The sequence below is a fragment of the Fusarium coffeatum genome, assembly GCF_003316985.1.
Source record: "Fusarium coffeatum strain FIESC_28 chromosome Unknown BRIP53273_contig_20, whole genome shotgun sequence".
Lineage (NCBI taxonomy): Eukaryota > Fungi > Ascomycota > Sordariomycetes > Hypocreales > Nectriaceae > Fusarium > Fusarium coffeatum.
The window spans coordinates 157,635-178,960 of record NW_022157818.1 but is presented as its reverse complement, the minus strand read 5'-3'; the positions used below and the strand labels follow the sequence as shown (position 1 = coordinate 178,960).

General features: G+C 48.9%; 5 protein-coding genes across 5 annotated transcripts; 1 reads left to right on the top strand and 4 right to left on the bottom strand.

Moving 5' to 3' along the window:
• Positions 1–593: 593 nt before the first annotated feature.
• FIESC28_00716 (uncharacterized protein) lies at positions 594–3,009 on the bottom strand (the record flags this gene model as incomplete). Its single annotated transcript, XM_031154867.1, has 4 exons — positions 594–793; positions 844–2,215; positions 2,279–2,383; positions 2,443–3,009. 4 exons carry the CDS (start codon positions 3,007–3,009, stop codon positions 594–596), a joined length of 2,244 nt encoding a protein of 747 aa, XP_031021121.1.
• Positions 3,010–10,954: 7,945 nt separating this feature from the next.
• Positions 10,955–12,775, bottom strand: FIESC28_00715 (uncharacterized protein; the record flags this gene model as incomplete). Its single annotated transcript, XM_031154866.1, has 1 exon — positions 10,955–12,775. One exon carries the CDS (start codon positions 12,773–12,775, stop codon positions 10,955–10,957), a length of 1,821 nt encoding a protein of 606 aa, XP_031021120.1.
• A 2,131-nt stretch (positions 12,776–14,906) lies between these two features.
• On the top strand, positions 14,907–15,416 carry FIESC28_00714 (uncharacterized protein; the record flags this gene model as incomplete). Its single annotated transcript, XM_031154865.1, has 2 exons — positions 14,907–14,938; positions 15,002–15,416. 2 exons carry the CDS (start codon positions 14,907–14,909, stop codon positions 15,414–15,416), a joined length of 447 nt encoding a protein of 148 aa, XP_031021119.1.
• A 1,278-nt stretch (positions 15,417–16,694) lies between these two features.
• FIESC28_00713 (uncharacterized protein) lies at positions 16,695–17,546 on the bottom strand (the record flags this gene model as incomplete). The annotated part of the gene is made up of 3 exons (XM_031154864.1): positions 16,695–16,903; positions 16,966–17,009; positions 17,059–17,546. The coding sequence occupies 3 exons, from the start codon at positions 17,544–17,546 to the stop codon at positions 16,695–16,697; spliced, it is 741 nt and encodes a 246-aa protein (XP_031021118.1).
• Positions 17,547–18,424: 878 nt separating this feature from the next.
• Positions 18,425–20,820, bottom strand: FIESC28_00712 (uncharacterized protein; the record flags this gene model as incomplete). Its single annotated transcript, XM_031154863.1, has 6 exons — positions 18,425–19,353; positions 19,404–20,064; positions 20,146–20,169; positions 20,221–20,505; positions 20,560–20,692; positions 20,747–20,820. The coding sequence occupies 6 exons, from the start codon at positions 20,818–20,820 to the stop codon at positions 18,425–18,427; spliced, it is 2,106 nt and encodes a 701-aa protein (XP_031021117.1).
• Between the last annotated feature and the right edge of the window lie 506 nt (positions 20,821–21,326).

The following is a 21,326-nucleotide window of genomic DNA, read 5'->3' as shown; positions in this document are numbered from 1 at the left end:
CCGACCCAACTACTAATCCGGCACTTCGCAGCTTGACGATAGGGGAAGCAGACGGGACCCCGTATTCTCTACGAGCTCTGGTCGTATGTGTTTGGGAATAGAGATTTAGCGGATTATGAACCAAAGATGTCGCTGAGTTGAACATACCTCTATTGTAGGTTGGAGAAGACCGCACCATTTCACTCGAGAAGCATTCACCACGGCAAAGGTAGTACCTACTAGGTAGCCACCAAGTTCAAGGTAGAATCAAGTAACCTGTGTTCATTCAACTGGAATTCGTCGTCTATATACGAGTAATCATCATGTCATTCGGGCATGCAACTCTTTCCCTCTTTGACCCGGAACGTAGCACCAGGCTTAAACACGCTGGTCTATCTACCACGCCCCTTTGTTTAAATTCTCAATACTAAATCCAACATCTTTCGCTCGACATGTAGTACGGCCTCTACAAGTGCTCAAGGCCGTCTTAAATAATATCCCCGTTCGCTCTGAGTGGGCGTCATCTCGGCCTGCGTTTTCCTAGGTATCATGCGGTTTCAAAGTGAACCTTAAACTTATCGAATCTTCCTTTCCTCTTCCAGTGTTGATCCTATCTATCTGAAGCGAGAGCGGCAGCGACCCATGACCTCGCCTTGGCAGACAAGCTCGGCACTGAATTCTGAACCGTCTAGCGTCAGGTAAATATCGAAGTAAACGCGATAAAATGTGCCTTGAGGGGTGTCCATTCGTTCGAAGTCCTTCTCCAGGTTCTTACGGGAGAGATCCGAGGTTAGAGTAACGACTTCCTTGATACCTGCGTTTGGTTAATGAAGATTTCAAATCAGGAGTATCGGGTAAACTCACGGGGGTCTTTGGTGTATTCAGGGCAGACATCATCGTCACATGCATACAAGACGTCTTCATACATGAGAGTAGCACCCGGTGCAACTTGTCGGAAGAATGAAACCTTGACAGGCTCGCCGTTCTTGACTTTCTGGCCCTTTTGGACAAAAATTTGACGGGTGAACTTGCAACGGTCCTTTCCATCAAGAGAGGGTACACGGTAAGCCTCGGGGTGGTAACCCTCCTTGAAAGGCTGGAGAGTAGCCATAAGGTAGTGTCGACGTGCCACACGGTGGGTAACGATTCGCTCTGTGATACCGGCAGTGACAGCACCCTTGACAATGGCAGCGACGGAGTCCATGGGTCGAACAACCTTGGACTGGAACTGAGGAGGAACGTGGAGCTTGATCTGCTGGAAGAGATATTCAGAGGCACCAAAACCACCGACAACCAAAATGTTCTGAAGCGTACGGTTCTGGGCCTGGATAGCAATGATCTGGTTTCTTACAAGCTCCAAAATGCGATTGACGACAGGCTCGAAACATTGAAGAATCTCTTCGTTGGTGAAGGTCATGTAACCTTCCTCAATACCAGCCTCAGGGAACTCAGCCTCAATACCAACATCAACAGCCCACTTCTGACCGTTGTTTCGGAAATCAGCCTTGATTCGGTTTTCGAAGTCCATGATACACTTGGCGTAGACTCGACCGGCGGTCTTGGAGCCGTCGGGCAACTTCATCTTCCGAATCTTGGTGCGGAGGATATTGCTGAAGTTACGGTTCAGGGCCGTTGAGCCGCATGAGTCACCAGAGCCAGCGGTACACTCGGCTACAGTGAAAGGGTTCTCCTCCTCGACTTCGTACGCAATCAAATCGACAGTACCACCACCACAATCCACAATCAAAACGGCGTCATGCACCTTAAGGTCCAGGAGACCGGTCTTGGAGCAGAACAGAGCAGCGGCCTCAGGCTCAGAGACGAGGGTCAAGCGGTTATCGTTCTCATCACGAAGGAAACCGGCCTGAATGGCAGCAGCTCGAGTGGCGGCCTTTCCAGCGTCGTTCCAAATGGCAGGGACGGTCAGATAGTATCGAATGTTGCGCTCTTCTCGGTTAAAGACTTCACCCAACGCTTTCTGTAAAGCTGACCGCATAGCCTGTCGAAGCTTGAAAAGGTAATCGGCGGCGACATCGATCTCGGACTTTCCGGGGGGCAGAGGAGGCAGGTTAATGGGGTCAATGTATGTGTTGCCGCTCAACATCAATTGCAGCTTGAACCACTCGACCTTTTGCACGCCGGGCTTGGGATAACCGGTAGGGGCGAGGGCGTCAGCAATATCGGGTCCCCATCCTACCACCTTTTGGTATTGGTCGTAGTAAAGCACTGTGGGAATCTGTGGGGTACGTTGTCAACTTAATTCCTCGAGCTTATTCTTCATTGCAAGACAGAAATGTACCTTTTGCTTTGTGTAAGAGCCAGCACCAGGCCATTCGGTGATGATATCTTCCTTGGCCTCGTTGTTGGTTGCGAATGCAAAGGCGACACCAGAAAACGTAGTACCCTGTTCATTGATCATTAGTTATGCTACTTGCCAACTCAGCGACTGATCAAGGTGCCTACAAAATCGATTCCGACAATCAGCTGAGCCTTGCTCTTGCTGGCACCCTCAACCTCGGCAGCAGGGCCTGGTCGCTGGAACTGCTGGTTCATAGGACCGCCTGGAGGACCAGGAGGAGGGTATCCTTGGGGAGGAGGTGGTTGTTGCCCGAACCCGGGAGGACCTCCCATCGGAGGAGGACCTTGGCCCATGGGAGCCATACCAGGTGGGTAGCCCATCGGGGCTCCGGTGTTGATCGGGGGAGGACCGCCTACCATTTGAGTAGGAGGAGTGCGGTTAGGTTGTTGAGTGAGAGGACTGGTTCGACCGAGAGGAGCTTGTCCAGGAGGGAAGTTTGCAGTGTAGCTAGGCGGACGGTTGCCAGGGCCCGGATGATTCATCGGAAGGCTCGTCGTCGAAGACGATGGGGCGATTGAGGGAGCGTGTAGCTGCTGCTGCTGCGGAGGCTGCGGTATTTGGCCTGGAGGAGGGGTTGGGCTCGGTGTCTGACCTTCCGGGGTCTGTATGCTCGCGGTGGACTTGCGTTTTCCGAAGCCAAGGCTTTTGAAGCGGGAGTTCATAGAACTCATATGGAAAAGAGGAAAGGAAGCAAAGGGGAAAAAGGTTGAGAAGTAGGACCTAGGAGGTCAAAAGAGGTAGAGGCAGGCACAGACACAGAGAGCAGCGAGCGAGGCGCCGCAGCAGGACGGGGACGGGGGCAGGACGGACAGGACGAGGGGGGGTTTGGATCGAGGCGGGTTAGGATTGGGCGTAAGAGGGGGAGGGGAATTTGAGAGGAGGAGTGGAGGGCCAGGCTTGGGCTCGGGTCAGAAATTAGCACGGGGGCGTGGGAGGGGCAGCGACAGCGCAATACAGCACAGTAGGTACAGTTGTAGCGGGCAAAAAAAGGCCGAGCTAGGGTCTTTTTGGTCCTCGAAGACCTAGATATAGCGAGAGGCGAGACAAGAGTCCAGGGATAAGAACTCGGCTGCCAAACAGTGCGGTTGCGCTGATTCTGATGCTAGGTATGATGTCGATGCAATGCAATGCAATGCTATCATGTGCCGCTTCGATTCAAGTCTTGAGCGTCCTGGACTGTACAGATAGGTAGATAGTCTAGTAGTCCTGTCCTTTTGCGTCCTGAAATCGTCGGAACGTGCGAAGCAACAAAGAGGGGTGTGTGAGTCTGAGATCTTCGCAGGTTGGTTGGCTAATGATATTGAGCTTGGGCTGAGCTTGGGCTGAAGCTGGCTTGAAGCTGGATGCACCGAAAATCAATTTTTGATGCTTCAAGTTTCCTGGCTTGATGCAGGCTTTGCAATGACGAGCGAGTTAGACTTGGCCTGTCGTTTCTATGGTATGGTCTTGTCAGATGTCTCTCAAGGAAATCTGGAGAAGGAAAAAAAAGGTACGGTAATTATCCAGTATGCACCGCTTTCTCGAGGGACGTAGCAACGGATGGAGTCGTGAGATTCAAAGTGGGCTGGGCTTTGTCGGATTGGCGTCGATACGATACGCGCTGGTCTGTTCAGTGCTTATTACCGTTTCGAGACACGATCAAACAAAGAGGCGCAGTTGTGAAAAGAAGAACGGGCTGGCCGAAGAGGCGTGACGAGAGGGATGTAGTTGAGATGCCTATGGTAAACAGGTATCAACAAACGCTTTGCTTTGTTACTTAGAGAAGCTGTATCATTTGCATCGTATGGTCGCAATGAACGCGAGAGACACGAGGATGGATGATTCTGGTCTGAGTCTGAGTCTCAGTCTCAGTCTCAGTCTACGTCTTAACTTGTTCCTTCTAGGCTTGGCTTGACTTGGCTGGACTGGGTTGAGCTGAGGTTGTAGTGGCTGAATTGAGGCGCTGCGAGCTGGAATACCCGCTCCACAAGATTCATGACCCAATGGAAGGAGGAGCAACAAGGGACGAGGAATCAGCGACCGACCACTTCCAGTGGAGATCTTTCCAGGACACAGCTGACAGCGCTAGGATCTTTTCAGCGGTTTAAGGCTGAGTGCAGGGGTTGCCAGGACCCATTGGATCCATAGGATTGGATGTATGGTCCTACCGTAGGTGCATTTTAGCTGTTGAGAGTGTACTGGTAGGTGGTATCCAATCTGTGACCAGGAACGCCTGTTTCACACCGTTTTTTTGGTTAACAAGAAAGTTCATGATCTTACAGAGCGCGACGTTAGTACCAAGTATTGAATGTAAATATCAACAGTAACTGTTGGTATCGTTGATAACGGTCCAAAGTCTTCTTTAACTCACATCACCTCGATCACTGCAAACAACCAATCATGGCCAAAGTGAATGACTTGATCTGTTCTGCTGGGCTCTTTGCACGTCTCAAGAAAAGAAGCTCAACCATTTGCTGCTGACATGATCCAAATCCATGTCCGTTGTGGCTGTGAGTGAGAGCCCGGAGTCTTGAGGAGGCTAGCGCTAGTGCTAATGTGGTGCGAATCCTGCGTGAGATGTTCTTTTTGTTTTGTTCCATCGGCTACCTAGGTACCTAAATACGGAAGTTTGGGCAGGTGAATGATTTTAAGCTCAAGAATGATGCACATTTCAAATTTACTGTAATAAAATGGTGCAATACAGTCAATACCGTATTGTTCCTTTCGAATATGTTGAGATAACCCTGACGTTTGGGTACAGCACAAACAAGGTGGGATGGGTGATGGTGGGGAAGATGCCATACCCGCACCGCAAATGCAGGACACGAGCAAAGCCCCAATACGAAACCATACGGTAGGTAAGGTACTGCACTGTATGTATTGTCCAAGGAGGGATGACGAACCTCGAATCTGCCGAAGGAGAGAAAGGGGAATGGCAATGTTGACGTTGACCATGACGTCTGTTGTCTCGTACCTACGTAAATATCAAGTGCATCCCTTTAGCAATCATAGTACTAGAACTTGGTACCTAGGTAGGTAGTAGGTAGTAGGTACCTAGATTATCAACATCTCTGGATGGGATGTACATATCCATACCAGGTGAGCCTGATTGTCCTGAGCCACCTCCGGGTACCTACCTAGGTTCTCTCTCAGCCGCTTCCGCTTCTGACCTTGGAGGTAGGATGTAAAGTAGGACAATCCTTGCAGGGCCCTGGATCTCAATCCAGGACTTTCCGTAGGACCTTTTGTGGAACCCTTTTCTTTGTTGTGCCAATCTCCATGGTTAGCTCCGGGCTTTGTCATTGACTTCAGGTCTTTCATGAAATTGACGGGCAGTGGGCACTCCGACACGGAATTGAGTCCTTTCGCTGTAAAAAAAGGCTAGCGGCAAGCAATAACAGCCTATATGTGAATAGCTCAATTCTCTTAGTCTTTCATTCAAGTCAAGTGCAGTGAGCAGTACCGGGTAAGCAGCTTTACAGCCACACAAGTCTTAGTCTTCTATCCATCTTCATGACGTTGAAAGAGAGTTTATGTGTCTGGCCGGAAGTTGATGACTTGCTGTGATGAAAGTGACTCGTCTAATGGTGGAATAACGTGTGTTTGGAACAGCACGTTCTGGCAAATTGCTCTTCGAGATATCTCCATTCAATGATAGTATCGCATGTGATGTATTATCGGAACGTGGCCTAAAATATTGTTTATGGCAAGCTTCGCTATTGATCAGAGATATATGATTACTAGAGATATGGATCCTACTTGTACATATGTGTATATCAAAGTTGTCTCAAGAGATTTATGAGGGAATATAGATGACGGGAAGATGTGCTAATAAGACAAAGTTATGTGGTGTCTAGGCAATCAAGATGACTTCACCGCTTGCAACATATTTAGCTGGAAAAGGCATATACATATTGTCCTAAAGACGAATCATACTCGAAATACTTACCGGTTGTGTAACAAAGTCATAACTTTGGAATTTGGAATGTCGAAAGCTGTATGGATGAGGATTGCAGCAGTGCTTGCACTCTGAGAACCCCCCAAATTTCCGGTTGAACACAACAATTAAATTACATATAGTATAACTGAGGTACTACTTTGGCTGCTAGCTAACATATCTTACGAGCCCAAGTACTGACACTGGAAGATGAATATACGGATAGTGGTAGCATGTAATAAGTCAGCGAGCGCTGGTACGCCCAAAGTCCACCATACCCTAACGCCGGTCGAGCCATTGTGATGAGGAGTCATTCTTAGTTATATTTGTTGCAGCATGTTCTTCATGTCTGGTTTATGCTATCAGTTGCGTATATCATGGAGCGTCCGAACATGCAGTTTGGCTGAGCCAAGGGAAGCTCCCAAAGAGCACAATAGGATAAAACCATTTAATAGTCTGGGCTTCTAGCATAACTGGAAATAGGATACCATCCGATTCTGGACTGAAACAACTCACCCTGGCCTTAATAGCTAGCTACATTCCTATCTATAGGACGGCTTGGCCACGGTGTACTGGTCTGCGGCACCAGAGGATTAAATACACGAAGCGTTCAAAGCAGGAAGATAGACACTCAAGTTACATAACATAACAAGTCAACTTGATAGACATAACCAGAGTCTCTGGATAAACGAATCAACGACTCATACAGGTCATGTTGCTCGAAATCCAACAGAGGAGCTACCACGTCGCGCTCAGCATCAGCACCAGAGTATGGATGTTCTACCAAAACAACGGATACAAAACCCGAACCATCATCATTTATAAATTGGTTTCATTCATAGGGAACTGAAGACCAATGTAATTCGCTGATATCTATTCCACTACATGCTGTTAATGGTATCACTACCGAGACACCCACTTGGGACAAGATGATATAGATTCTTGGATTGCACCATAACAGCTATAGAAGAGCAGAATATTCAACAATGAAGCACACTGATGAACAGCCTTTGGTACTCTATTCTCTCGGGCACTAAGAGAACATATAGAAGGGTTGCCTCAACTACCAGTGAGTTGCTGGCCGCAAACTTCCACCGATAGAACGTCTGTCTAGCACTGTTTCATAAATCCGGGCATGGCCACGTAGAAGTCACTAAGTGACAGACCGAAAGATAGAATAGTATTCCATTCAAAAATTCAACAGCACCTTTAAGCAATACATTGAGTAGAGTATGTCATGACGTGTACCACTTGCTCAAAACACTGTCAAGTAAAATCTGGGACAAGAGTACAACCAAGGTGCGTATAGGTCATATAACCATCATCTAGCCGATAGGTATCCATAAACGAAGGAGCGATTCTCTTGACTTCTAGACAGCATACTGATATTGCAACACCTGTGGTGACTTTGAACGGAAAGAAACATGTTATGTAGGCAACAACTATTTGGTTGACTCATTCACCCGGAACGAGACTTAACCAAGATTCTTAACCCTGAGCGACTTGGACTTAGATTTGCTCATAAAGAATCATTGCGTTTGAGCTATTTTATCCACATAATGATATAAAAGCAACCGAGCCTCTCCAATGGCGTCGCCGCCGAGGTCCTCGATCTAGAGATTGAGACCAACTCGCCTTGAGCCACAAGTGGCCAAGGTCCGGACAATGAACAGACTTGTCTGAGGTACATGCCTCGTGTCCCAGGGACTTTATTTGTAGATACTCCATTATTATGCGGTCAAACTAGCCGACATGTCCTGAACGAGCCATCTCCCCAGGCCAGCTTGCTTCACTCTCAGACCCGCGGTGCCCCCTATGTATCTACTTAGTGATGTGTTTCGAACAGTTTGAAGCAATAGCAAGCACTTGGCTTGTGAGGAGATCAGCAAACAACAAATCCACCAGGGCTGATCTTGACAGTTCAGATATCTAGCTGAATCATGAACTTGTCGTTACCAAGTGAAATATGAACGCCGCTTTAGCAACACGAGGACAGTCACTGCAGACAAATAGGACATCTGCCCGAATAATTGATAGTGACAAAAAATGATCGGCATGGGAGCTGCATGACTACCAGCACGGCATCGCGATCGTTTCAAAGCGGAAAGGAAACGAAGCTAGCTACCCAGGTATGGATGTTTGGTTGGATCGCCGATCTACAGGGAATATCGATAAGCATCAGAAGCAGCATTTTGATAGGACGATGACATTTCTTTAATTCCATTGGCTTGGTCCATAGTAGACTATTAAGTTACAGTGACAGACTGACAGGGCATATGTTCTGAAGCAGAGTAGAGTATGTCGAGCATTTTGCGGTATGCTGGAGCCAGCCACGAGCGAACCGGCCGAGAGATTATAGAAAGTGTAAGAACTGGTAGGAAGAACGCAAAGTTACTGACCGACTCATTGCAACTTAACTTTGAGGCTGGAAGCTTCGGATGTTGATGTCCTTGACCTGACTTGGGACCATGAAATTGACATAACCGAGGCTATGGGCAGAATACCTACCTAGAAAGATTTGGAAACTGGACAGACATGGCCCCATTTGATTGGGGCGCATGGGTACCCCCAAACATGGAAGATTCTAGGAAAACCGAGACAGACAGACAGACATATCCGATAGTTACTGATGGTAGGCTACAGAATAAAAGACCTGCAACTAGATCCTTGATGCGAGAGGGGAAGTCGCAGACGAGGGGTTTGCCGAGAGGACACGATACATGGTACTATCAGCGTTACATTCCAAGATTGAAGCTATCTTGGCTTGGCTTTTTATCATGTCAATCAATTACCAACAGATCAAACCAATACAGTGGATATAAGCTGGCAGTCTGCATGAAATAGTAGGCCATGCAGTTTATAGGTTAGCGTGATAAACAAGACTTTAGACAATATTCCCAACTCCGTTAATTAGGTAGTGTCGTGCATTAATTAAAACTTGGGGCTGGGGTCGGAACCCTGACAGCCTAACTGACCCATGGGTAAGGTTGGGGAGCTTTGAGATGGGGAGGGGAAGAGAGGTGTGGAAGAGGGGGAGGGAAGGGGAAAGGGAAAGGGAAAGGGAGGGGTGGGTGAGGATTCATCTGAGGTAGGGAGGTTATCTATCACAAAATAGACGAGTCAAATGGTGACTTGAATTATGAATTGGATTGAACCCACAAAGTAAAGAGGATCATCGTGAGCATGTGAGCGATGGAATACGTGGTGTTGTGGGTAAGGTAAGGCAATTGCAATGCAAAATACGGATAAGGGGTTCATACTTTTAGACTCTGGTTACCTAGGTACCTCTAGTCTCAGCTTTACCTGGGTCAACAACTCAACAAACATTTCTAGAGACGGGTCGGTGTAGAGAGAGAGCATCTGCTATCTAAATCTGTCCCCGCTCTCGGAACCCCCGACCTCTCTTTCTGTTTTCTTTTTCTTCACCTCTCATCTAGACTAGTCCCGGATGGAAATCCAATCTTAGTTCCCGTCACATGAAGCCTCTTTCCCCATCTTTTCGGAACCCCCCAATTCAGTTAGTCTCTTCGCTAAACTTAACAGTTTGTGCCTGAGCGGGGAAACGTTCAAAGTTCAAACGACAACTCAACTTAACTTAACTCAACTTTCCGGGCCCGGGACCTGGAGCCGGTCGTTGCGGCTCTGCTCCGTTCGCTTCGCTTAAGTTCGAACTAGCAAGACTTGAAACCCACACAAATTCTCAATCCCCTTGCAAAATGTCTTAGATTGATTTTGCTACTCACGAGGATCATCAACCTACCCATGCTCTCTGTCTCGGATCCGAACACGTACTCTGCTCTTAGATATCCGGCATCAAGGGATAACCCACTTCTTTTTTTTCTTCCTTCCGCGTGATGTCTTACAATCCCAGGACATCTAAATTAAGACCAGGGCTAGAATCTCTCGTAGAAGCTGTCTTGCCTTAGCGAGTGCTGTAGCGACATGGCACGGCATGGATCGCACTGGTATTGCCTTACGAATCCAACTAACCCGTCAAGGCATTCCGAAAAGCCACGACTTTGAGTATCCCGTATGTTTGACTGATAGATGGATAGTATTGGGACTTTGACTTTTGACTGATTTGCTTCGGTTGTCTTGCCTCTGAGAACTCGCCACACCCATCCCTTTCTTTTTCTTGCGTTTCAGTTTGCTTTTGCCTTTCAATCTCACAATTCCCGGAACATTCTGTAACTTGGTACATGTAGATATCCCCTGCCTAGTTGTGTCAGTAGATATATGATATCCGTCAACAACTCATACTGTACACATATCAAAAGCAATAACATACACCTCACTAGTCTAAACACTAGATCGCAGTAACTCGCATATACAGCGTTTCTGAAGTGTAGTTTCTGGGCCTGGAATCAATCTTTCGAACCAAATAGATACCAAGGACATCAATTTTGCAGTGAGGCTGTGCTGATTGAGATTGAATACTTCAAACAAAACCCCAAACATCAATCGTCAACTTGCGCTTTCACAACATTCAGGCCTGGTGTTTCATATGTGGAAGACACTTGAATTTAAATCGTTATGGTATTATGCACTATATGGAAGCTTTTAAGCTATACTAAAATCCCAAAAAATATCATTTGCCGAGCTCCCATGCTCATGATGCGCTATGCCCAGTTGAACGCCTGTAAGCCAGTCATTATGCAACAAAAGTTTCCACACTCTTGAGAGTTCGCCATCGCCTTATTTTATTCATCGTCCTCATCGTCCTGGAGCCAACCTCTGCTCATCTCGACGGCTCGCTCCCAACGTCGTCGAGAGCGACGCACGTCCTTGGGGTCTGCTTCGGGGTAGAAGACCTTACGGTCCTTTCGGTTGACTTCGTGCAGCTCCTCCAGCTCGTTCCAGACTCCTGTAGCAAGACCCGCCGCAATGGCAGCGCCCAGTGCTGTGGTCTCTCGCATAGCGGGGCGATCGACAGGTACTCCACTGATATCGGCCTGTGTTTGCATGCAGAGGTCCGAGTTAGATAGACCGCCATCCACAGCCAGAATGTCGAGGGCGTGGCCCGAGTCAGCTGCCATAGCATCCAGAATAGCTGCTGTCTGATGGCAAGTAGCCTCAAGAGTAGCTCGCACAATGTGACCCTTGTTGGTGTGTTGAGTGACACCAAAGAGAGTACCCTTGGCGTCATCAATCCAGTAGGGGGCGAAGAGGCCGCTGAAGGCTGTGACGAACGTCACACCACCATTGTCAGGAACAGATCGGGCAACATCATCAACTTCAGAAGAACTCTTGATAATCCCCAGGTTGTTTTCGAGAAACTTGACACCAGAGCCGGCAACGGCAATGCTACCTTCAAGAGCGTAGACCGGCTTGCGGCCTTTTCCGAAATCATATGCGACAGTAGCGAGGAGACCAGTCTGTGAAATGACAGGCTCGCTGCCGACATTGTAGAGAAGGAAGCAACCGGTACCGTAGGTGTTCTTGGCTTGGCCAGGCTTGAAGCCACACTGGCCGACAAGGGCAGAGGATTGGTCGCCCAAGCAGCCGGCGATAGGGACATCCTTGAGAGGTCCCCTGAAAAGGGTACCGTAGGCAGTGGGGTGGGAGGAAGGAACAATCTTAGGCAGGCTGATCTTGGTGCGGTCAACATCAAAGAATTTGAGAAGATCGTCATCATAGTCCAGTGTCTTGAGGTTCATGAACATAGTGCGGCTGGCGTTGGTGGCATCGGTGACAAAGATGGGTCCTCCCTCACGTTCCACTCCACCGTTGAGCTTGTAAATGAGCCATGAGTCGACAGTACCAAAGGATAGTCGGCAATCCTCGTAGGCCTCTCGGACTGACTCGACATTCTGGAGGACCCAGAGGAGCTTCACACTTGAGGGGTAGGTAGACAATGGCAAGCCGCAGGATTCTTGGAGCTTCTCGGCGCCAGGCTTGTTCTTGAGGTCACGGACGAGAGCAGAAGTGCGAGTATCGGGCCAGACAACAGCGTTGTAAAGGGGCTCACCAGTGGTGCTGTCCCAGAGAACGGTTGTTTCACGCTGGTTTGTAATACCAATAGAGCGGATATCCTCAACCTTATGACCTTGAGCACAGAACTTCTCGGTTGCCTTTTCGATGCAGACCTCGGCAGTTTCGAGGAGTGTCATAGGGTCATGCTCGTGCCATCCAGAACTGGGGTAGAGGTTCTCAAATTCCATTTGGTGGCTGGCAACAGGCTCACCATGACCATTGAAGATGAGGAATCGGGTTGATGTTGTACCCTGGTCGATGCTACCGACGAACCAGTGCTTCTGTCTCTCCTCCTCAGTCTCCTCAATTCCCTCGGGGAGTTGCTCCTCATGGTCTGACTCTAGCTCAGGCTTGGCTGAGAAGAAATCTCCTGCGAGGTCTGCTGCTTCAGCATCGTGAACGAGTCCTTGTGGTAGCTCCTCGAGGAGAATATCAGCAGTTCGTGGGCGCTTAGACTTGAATTCTTTTCTAAGGTAGTCCTTGGGGTTTATGTCGTCGAAACTATCTTGCACCAGGCGCGGGGGTGCGTTGGTTGTTGAGAATTGCATCCTTGCACACGATGTGGTTAAGAACAAGTTTGCGAATTGGTTGTTTGTAATATCGTGGCAAGGGAGCCGTCCCTAGCAGGGTAAAGGATGTGGCGAAGAGCTTAAACGTTGATGAGCTCTACTAAATCGTGATAGGGTTCGTAGCCAAGAAGCTAGATTGATGTAGTTGTATATAAAGATGGAGAGAGGATGAAGATGTTTGATAGATGATGGAGAATATAGAATGGGAGATGAAGAGGATGGACAATGGAGGGAGGAAGTCGGCCTTGATAAATGCTTGAGGATCGAGGGGGAACAAGGGGAAGGGTGGGGGAAAGAGCGGAGGGTAGGGCGGAGGAAGCCTCGGGATGCCATTGTGAGTTAGACACGGGGGAAGGACACGGCGGGAGACCGGCGCCCAAACGGCTGGAGTCAAACAGCAACTGACATGTGCAGGCGAAGACAAGCGACAGGGCAGGAACGATGTGCAATGCTGACGACTGTGTAGTCTAACGCCCACGCCCAGAACCGGATAGGGAAGGAGGGCGGGGTGTTGGGGATGCTTGCTGTGCCTCGTCCAAGGACCACTTCGCAGTCCCGGGGAGATCGATCGCCGGGTCAAATTCAAAAGCAGGTTTGATTTTCGGTCGGCTTCTGCCATCATTTAGTGGGGCATTTTACTTCTAATACCCCAACCCCACTTCACAGGTCAGGCGGACTATGCGGAGCCCCGGCCTCGGGGGCTCATCCACTGTTTAATCCAGCGGGACACCGAAGGAATTGTTTTGCACGGGATGAAGCCCACACGGGGGAAATTGATTCTCAGATCAGGAGGACAAACCTGAGATTAAGCTTACGAAGAGACAAAAGACATTCGAGGCTGTTTAACGAGCACCTTTCTTTTTCTTTTTCTTTTTCTTTTGTTTCGCATTCTAAAACCCAAAATAACCCTCCCCCACGTTTGTCCTAAAACCAAAGCAGTAACCCGGCAGACATCCATCCAATTCTTTCAATCCATTCAATTCTGACTCCCGGAAACCTTTTTAAGGGGTGGACCCACAGAGTCCAGACTCTTGGTGGGTGGGTGTTGGTTGACGCGTGCTTCCCATGCCCGTTCTGGAGGCTCAAATTCAAATTGAGTGAGGGACACTCATCTGCTACCGTACTGTGCCCTCAATAGGTAACCCCCTGGTTGGTGGATTTTCTGTACCCGCCCCCAATTAGTACTGCCGACACCCCCAATGGCTTCCTCGACACTATCGTGACCCAAATTCTTCAATATTGGGGGTATTTTTCCATGTGTGCATTCCATTTACATTGAGCCGGCAATCAAATCCATGGATTAGGTTCGTTCCTGATGACAGCTCTGCAACTACATGGATACGACAGATCTAATCCTGGACATGACGGCTGTTGAACCAATGGGCAGCCTTGTCCATCCCAGAAAGGCTAAGTGACAAGTCTCCAAAAAAGCCCAGGTTGAGCGAGATACAGCATTGGATGTTCAGGCGGTCCGAGAAATAACCAGGACGCAGGAGTCTCTTGACAAAATAACTTAGACTTGATTAGATACTAAGCTCAGGTAAACTGTCCTAACTTTTATGACACCCTTAGCTAAGTCTCGCTTTTTCTTCGACCCACCTGATGTTCTAATCAGAAATGTATGTACAAGATCACGAGGAATTGCACCTTCCTTCACTGCATCTACCCTTTGGCACGGGTCCGCATTTGTTAATTGCTTGTGTCTCCTCTGCTCTTTCCTCCGGACAAAGTCGCCCGGTTGGGATTAAACCGGTTTTGAAAAAGTGGCGTTACACGTCACAGACGAGGCAAGTGCGTGGTGAGCCGCAGTGGATGTGGCTGATACAGTACTGTAAAGGCAGGCTCGATGCCTTCTCGATGAACACATCCATATGAAGATCACAATTGCATCGAGATTCGAGAAAATTCAACACCTGGACCCTTAATTCTTTATGCAAGAAACGTCACTTCAAAACGTCACTCTAAAGGTTGCGGCCTCTGAGAGATCACTATAACCAGAATCCACATTTCAGCAATCCACCTGTGGACATGGCTATGACACAACGCTTTGGCACATAAATCCAATGACGTTACACCGTTTCTCTCACAAGCGGGACTGACTCCAGTCAATATGCAACCAAACGACAATCCTCAGTTATCAATGTGAGTTAAACGATCGACCCGGCCGTATGATTTCATTTCTTAGTACTTACATGTGTCGATCAGGCCCAATCCTCCGGCGCAATCATCAAAACGTCACTTACTCCAGGACCAGGACCCTTGCGTGGATAACTTCAAACGTCAACGGACAAACATCGACAAATCAACGCCTGAATTGACCTACAGTGACGTTACTGAAACCCAAGGGTCCAGTTTCACACTGGATGAGATCCTTCAGTCCACCAACACTGACAACCCGGAATCCCGTCAAACTTCCTTCGCCCCCTCTCCACGAGAACCCCAAGACCCTTATGACGACCCTTTTGATGATCTGGAGTTAGATCAATACTTGGAGAGCCTCACTGGGCCCATCTCCATTGAACCCTCAGCGGCGACAGTGTATTTGGACGACGCAGATGAATACGGTTTGAAACAATCTGACGAGGATGCTCTGGTGGCGCTGTTGAACGAGGATACTTAGGAAGAGCCTCAACAACCACCATCAAGTGTCCTTCGTACATGGAGTCGGAACTCAAGATCAGCGGATGAGTATGACCCGCAGCTGCAGTGTTCTTCACCGCACTCTTCTTCAGACAAGCAAGAATCCAGTATCAGGTATCACCAATTGCCCGAAGAGATAGACTGGAGTGCTATTGAAGAGCACACACGTCAGGAACCAAATCCTGCATCAACAATTGGGTTTCCCACTGAAAACAGGAGCAAAATCCCCGAACATGATTCACGACCAGTTGAACAAGAAACCTGGATCTCCTCCCAATCTCGATCGTCAGCGCCCACAAAATCTCATTCCTTGGCAGCATTTACTGGTCAAGTATTACTGAAACCTTTCAAACCCTTTTTCGATCTTCAGGAACTCTTAGACGCTAAAGCACAAAATGTTCCGACATCAACCCGAGATAACTTTTGAACTGTTCGCTCGAGTGATCTACTCTAGTCGCGAGTACTTCCACAAAAAAAATACTTTCAATTTCGAAGCCTACTTAAAGAATGCCCGCCTTATATCAATGGGGCTCTCCTGGGCTAGGAGGCAGGGAGTCCAATCGACTGTGCAGCTCGGGAACTACTGAAGGCGCAATCATCACGTATGAAATGCTTTTGCCGATGTAAGTTGCGATCCGACCCTAGGTCAGAAACCGGATGGGGAATCACGGTACTTGAGATCCGTACTACGACTTGGAAGGAAATCCAGGGAGTCATGGATACGCTTGGGAGAACAGATCTGGATGAACCAGGGAGTTCCTTTAGTAAATGAGTGGGTTAATGACGGAATTCTATCGAGATGGGTGTCAATTTGGTGGGATATAAGCAATGCTTCATCCATATGCTAAATAGATCCGACAAGTTCCAAGAATCAAACACAGTGACCATTCTATTTTTATATTTCTATCTGTCTACCTCTACGAAAATTTCCTCGGGAACACACAACATACCCTAAAGCTCATTGCCTAATCGAGGCCACCGATAAATACTACAGAAGCCAAGAAACAAATCGAGGACAGAAAGATATATCTGAAGTTGTTTTGTCTCCCCTCCCACAACTGAAATCCACCAACATTTCATTTGATAGATGAGCACTGGTGTACCAATGGCGAAGAACGGGACTGCCGTCCTTCAGGGCGTTAGAAGGATTGGCCGTTGAAAGCATAAGAGACGACTCCTTAGCTACTTTATCGGTAGCCTCAGCCTCAGGGGAGAATTCTTCTGTTATACACCCGACTGCAAGTCTCAGATCCGAGGTTTAGTTAGGCATCTGGAGATTCAAGTATGGAGCCATAGCCTTCTGAGCAACGGGCTTTACCTGACGTAATTCTGTGCGAGTAGGAGGCTTTGTATCGCCGCGACGTCTATGCCAGCTTTCTTCGGTTTCGAGTAGCGCAGCATCCTCGTCGTCACCGTCAGGATCGACAAATTGATACGAGCGAAACTCGCAGTTTGACCAACCGGTGGCTGTGATAGATGTCAGATCATCATATTTGTTATGTGTGAGAAACTCTGTTGCTGAGACTTACCTCTTTCCTCAGGGACACCATACCAATCATCAGTCAGAAAGTGCCTAAGGCAATCAGCAAATACGTACGAACAGAGGGCATCACTCATCTTACAAGAATCCCCCATGAGACACAACAACAATGTGTTCATCACCACTCACAAGATCCCTCAGGGCTTTCCTAGCTTTCAGACCACGGGCAGTGAGCTTCTCGACTGTGGGTTCATATTCGCTGTCGGGACCCTTATCAGTCCACGAATCCTCTACCCGGGAGTAGTCAGCGATGCCCTGAAACTCGGCCTGCACCTTAGCCACTGCGGAGCCAGTGTCGCAAGGATTAGCAGAGACTTCCTGAAAAACAGGCATAGCAATGATTGGCTTGAGATCCTCTGTTCCAAAAGCATGGAGACATGTGTAAACGGTGCGACGCATAGGCGAAGCGAAGAGCTTGGTAAGCTTATCGTGGTGAGGGAACTCTTTGCGCAGAGCAGCGCACTGCTCCTCTCCAAGAGGAGTCAAGTCAGGGTCTTGCATCGACTCATTCTCGATGGAGAGATTGTGGAAGCCTTGGGCGTGGCGAACAAGGTGGATAGTGGGCGCCATTACGATGATGATGATGAGTATATTCAAAATGAGAAGGTTTGGTTGAGTGGTATTTTCCAATATGAAGTCTAGAGTGGAAATCAGAAGAGCCCAGAGAAAGAAATAAAGGACGCTCAACGTGTGACCAACCTCTATTTAAACGAATCACAGTAGACAGACAGCGGTATATATGATAATCAGACAAGGAAGCGGGAGGAAAAGTTGGATTACCATGTCATGTAATGACTCAAAATGCCCCTCCCGATGTGGCCCCGCCAAAGCCGGTGTCATGATCTCCGGAGGCCGGACTCGGCTGCGTAAGCGGAGCTGCCCTACTAGGTGAGCGGCGTGCGCGGCCGTCGCTCGCCGATTGGCTAATCTTGGGGGTTTCCGAGATGCATCATTAGCCTCTGTAGGTTATTCGTAGCAGAGGGCCACTCGGTTGGGTCGCCTTGATTACCTCTTTTGTATCCGATTCGGCTCGCTAACCAGAGTTGTAGACAGGCATGCAGCGTTAGGTGAATAAGAGCCGAAAGTTGTAGTGACAAAAACAGTTCGTAAGCAATCTTCATTGTTATTCCATCCGTATGTTTCTCGGAATAGGTGAATCAATGCACTGATTTCGTGATTGTCCTGCTCATTTCAAATATAACCTGATGACCCCAACGTGATGTTACTGAGAACCTTCAGAGGGACGTCGTGTCATGAGAATCTGTTGCGTGTTGCGCAAGACCTAAAGAATGGTATCACAGTTCAAATTCTTCATCTAGCAGTACATTTGACCATACCCTTGCTCTGCCAAGAATGCATTCTTCTGATCGTCTACGACGGCCAATCCCACTAGAACGCCATTATCGAACCGATGGAACACAAGACCCTGACTATCATCCAGTACAAATCTAAAATTCAATAAGAGCCTCCTCCTTTACAGGCTGCTTCGCAGGTTCTTGCTGCGGCACCGAGGGGAAAGAATCTTGGGTGTAACCACCATACGCCCAGTTCTGCGGCGCTGCTGGTGGCTGCTGATGCTGCTGTGGCATAGAAGGCTGCCAGTATGCCTGTTGTTGGTGCTGCTGTTGTGGGGGAGGAACTTGCTGACCCATCTGAGGCTGCTGTGGTTTAGAGTGCTGCATCTGGGGTGATTGAACAGGTTGCTGAGGCGCCTGGGGCGGCTGGACGGGTGTTTGGTTTGGCGTGGACTGCGAGGGCACCGGCGCAGGGCCTCCAGAGTACTGCGAAGACGGCTGCAGATTAGGATACGGTGATTGAGCAGTGTCAGGTGCAGCTCCTGGAGCGGATGGCCCGAGAGGGGCCTGCTGTGATTGCTGAGGTGTGAAGTAGTAAGAGGTATTGGGGTCGTTAGTGGCTGCTGCCTGTGGCTGCTGATGGTTGTGTGTCTGTTGGTTTGGATCGTGTGACTGCTGTTGTTGGTACGGATCTTGAGGTGCCGAAGGTGCCCTGTTTTGCCAGCTATCGGTTCTTTGAATCTGCTGAGGAGGATATTGGCCGGTCTGTTGTTCTGATACAGATCCATAAGCAGGATACTGAGGCTGGGGTGTTGCATGCGGTGGTTGTTGGAATTGTTGGTGTTGAGGAGCCTGGTAACTGGCTCTTGGTTGGCCAGTATAGAAGCTTTCCGCAGCGCCAGGATTGCTTGGCATCTGAGTTGAAGAGATAGAAGGATAGGGACCGGCTGGCTGGCGAGGTGGGGGTAGGTTGTATCCGCCGAGATTCTGTTGGCTGTATGCCTTGGAGAGTCTGTCCTCCAACATACGGTCGTAATATCGGACGACGGTCGAGAGTTTAGCATGAAGATCTAGGAGTGTATCTGTACCTGTGTTAGCTACCGACACCTGTTGGTGGAAACGAATTGCTTACCATGCTTGCTCATGGTTTCTCCGTAGGTCCTTGCTAGCTTGGGCCGCAATGTACCAATGCTGTCATAGAGCTCCTGAATCTGAGGTTCACGAAGGATGGTTCCTGGGGGTTGAGTCTGAAGACGGTCCACCAATGTTGCAAATAGGTTAATATTCTCTGCTTCAACAGGAGTCAACTCGTAGTCATTCTTGGGAAGAACAAAGTTGGTGGAGGAAGAAGTATCGACGGAACTGGATGTTTGCTCCTTGAGTACCGCAGCATGCCTCTTCTTCTGCTCTTCCATGTCGGCCAAGGACGCGGCGATTGCGGCCTTGAGGTCATCATCTTCATCTTCTGCCTGCTTGACCGCCGAGGCGTCGCCGTTGGTTGTGTACGAAGATTGTGCAGGCGGTGCATGGTTGTGGGAATGAGTCTTGACTTCCTCCAAGCTCATTGCCAATGCTTTCTTCAGATCCTCATCAAACCCGTCGTCAACTCGGGCGTTTCGGGGTTGCATCGCAGAGGTACTGCGCGTCTTGTGGGGGTATGTCGGTGATCGATCGAGCGACGGGTTAGGGAGTTTGTTACCCTTGTTGGTAAGTTTCGCATAACACCCATCATCAACTCGCACAGGCGCCATGATGCCGAGATGAGGGAGCGCAACCACCTTGGCGGAACATTGCTGGTCGAAACAGTTACCACAGTTTCGGCAATGGTGTTTTCTATTCGTAAAGGTGAAGGGTGTCCGGCATCTCATACACACGTCGGAATCGGTCCATTCGGGGGGCTAAAGCATCATCAGCTAGCTACTAAGGTAATGTTCGGCGATGGTCCTTACCGCGCTGCTGTCAATCATGCTGCTGGCCACTGATGTCTTGGGAGGGAATTGATATCCGTCACGCTGCAAGGTTCGGTATACCTCACCAATGTATGAAAGCTCGTATCGTCCCTCAGTAGCGCCGGCCCAGGATTGTATAAGCTCGAGAATTTTTGATTTCACGTCAGCGTTGACAGCAGCACCACCAACTGCCTGAAGAAGCGACACAAGGTTGTCCATAAACTCCCGTGATGCGACTTCGGCGAGGAAGTGTGATCCGCCGTTTTTGACGCAAGTATCGGTAAGCTGATGAAGCGTCAGACTCAATGTTTGGTTTTATCAACATGACGGGAATCGTACGTTTAAAGCGCTCAGTTGGGTGTTAGGGTTCTTGTTGCCAATGCGCCTCTTGAGAGAGCGCATCGCCTCTTTGGGCGCGACCGTTTTGGATCTAATGACATCGGAGATTTCGAGATTAAGGGCAATATCTTCACTGATAATCTGAGTTAGATGATGCTAATACAAGGAGAGTTGAGCGATGACATACAGGCTACTGCTCGTGGCTTTCTCGATCTGCTCGTCCAGGGCCGTATTGGCGGACGACGACCACCAACTCATCATCTTGTGTTTGGATCCCACAATCCAGAGGAGTAGTATACGGAGGAAACCGAAGCGAAAAGTACTGTAAGTATTGGGCTCTTGAGTTGACGGCGCGCGAGGTCGGGAAATGAAGACAGAACGGCTGTAACGTGATGCGATGCGATGTGATTGTTGGATGTCTGATGGAGATTCAGTATCTAGCTTGCTCCAGGCTATCATCAACCCCAGCCTCTGTCTGGGTGCTATTGGGTCTTACGTAGAATGGTGCCTCATCAGGCTAGCTTAAGCCTGCTAGGATTGGACGAGAGCGGACATTGATTCCACAGCAGTTCACTTGGAGGAAGCCTAACCCCACTGAAGTCTGGATTCGCAGAGCCTGTCGTCAGCGCTGGCAGGGCAGTCAGGGTCGGGTGTCAAAAGAACTGGCTTCTGGGGGTGTGAGAGACAAAATAGCTAAAGCACTTGGAATCAGCTTAGGTAGATTGTTAGACTTCTTTATTTTGGCTTTCTAAGCCTTGGACGACAAC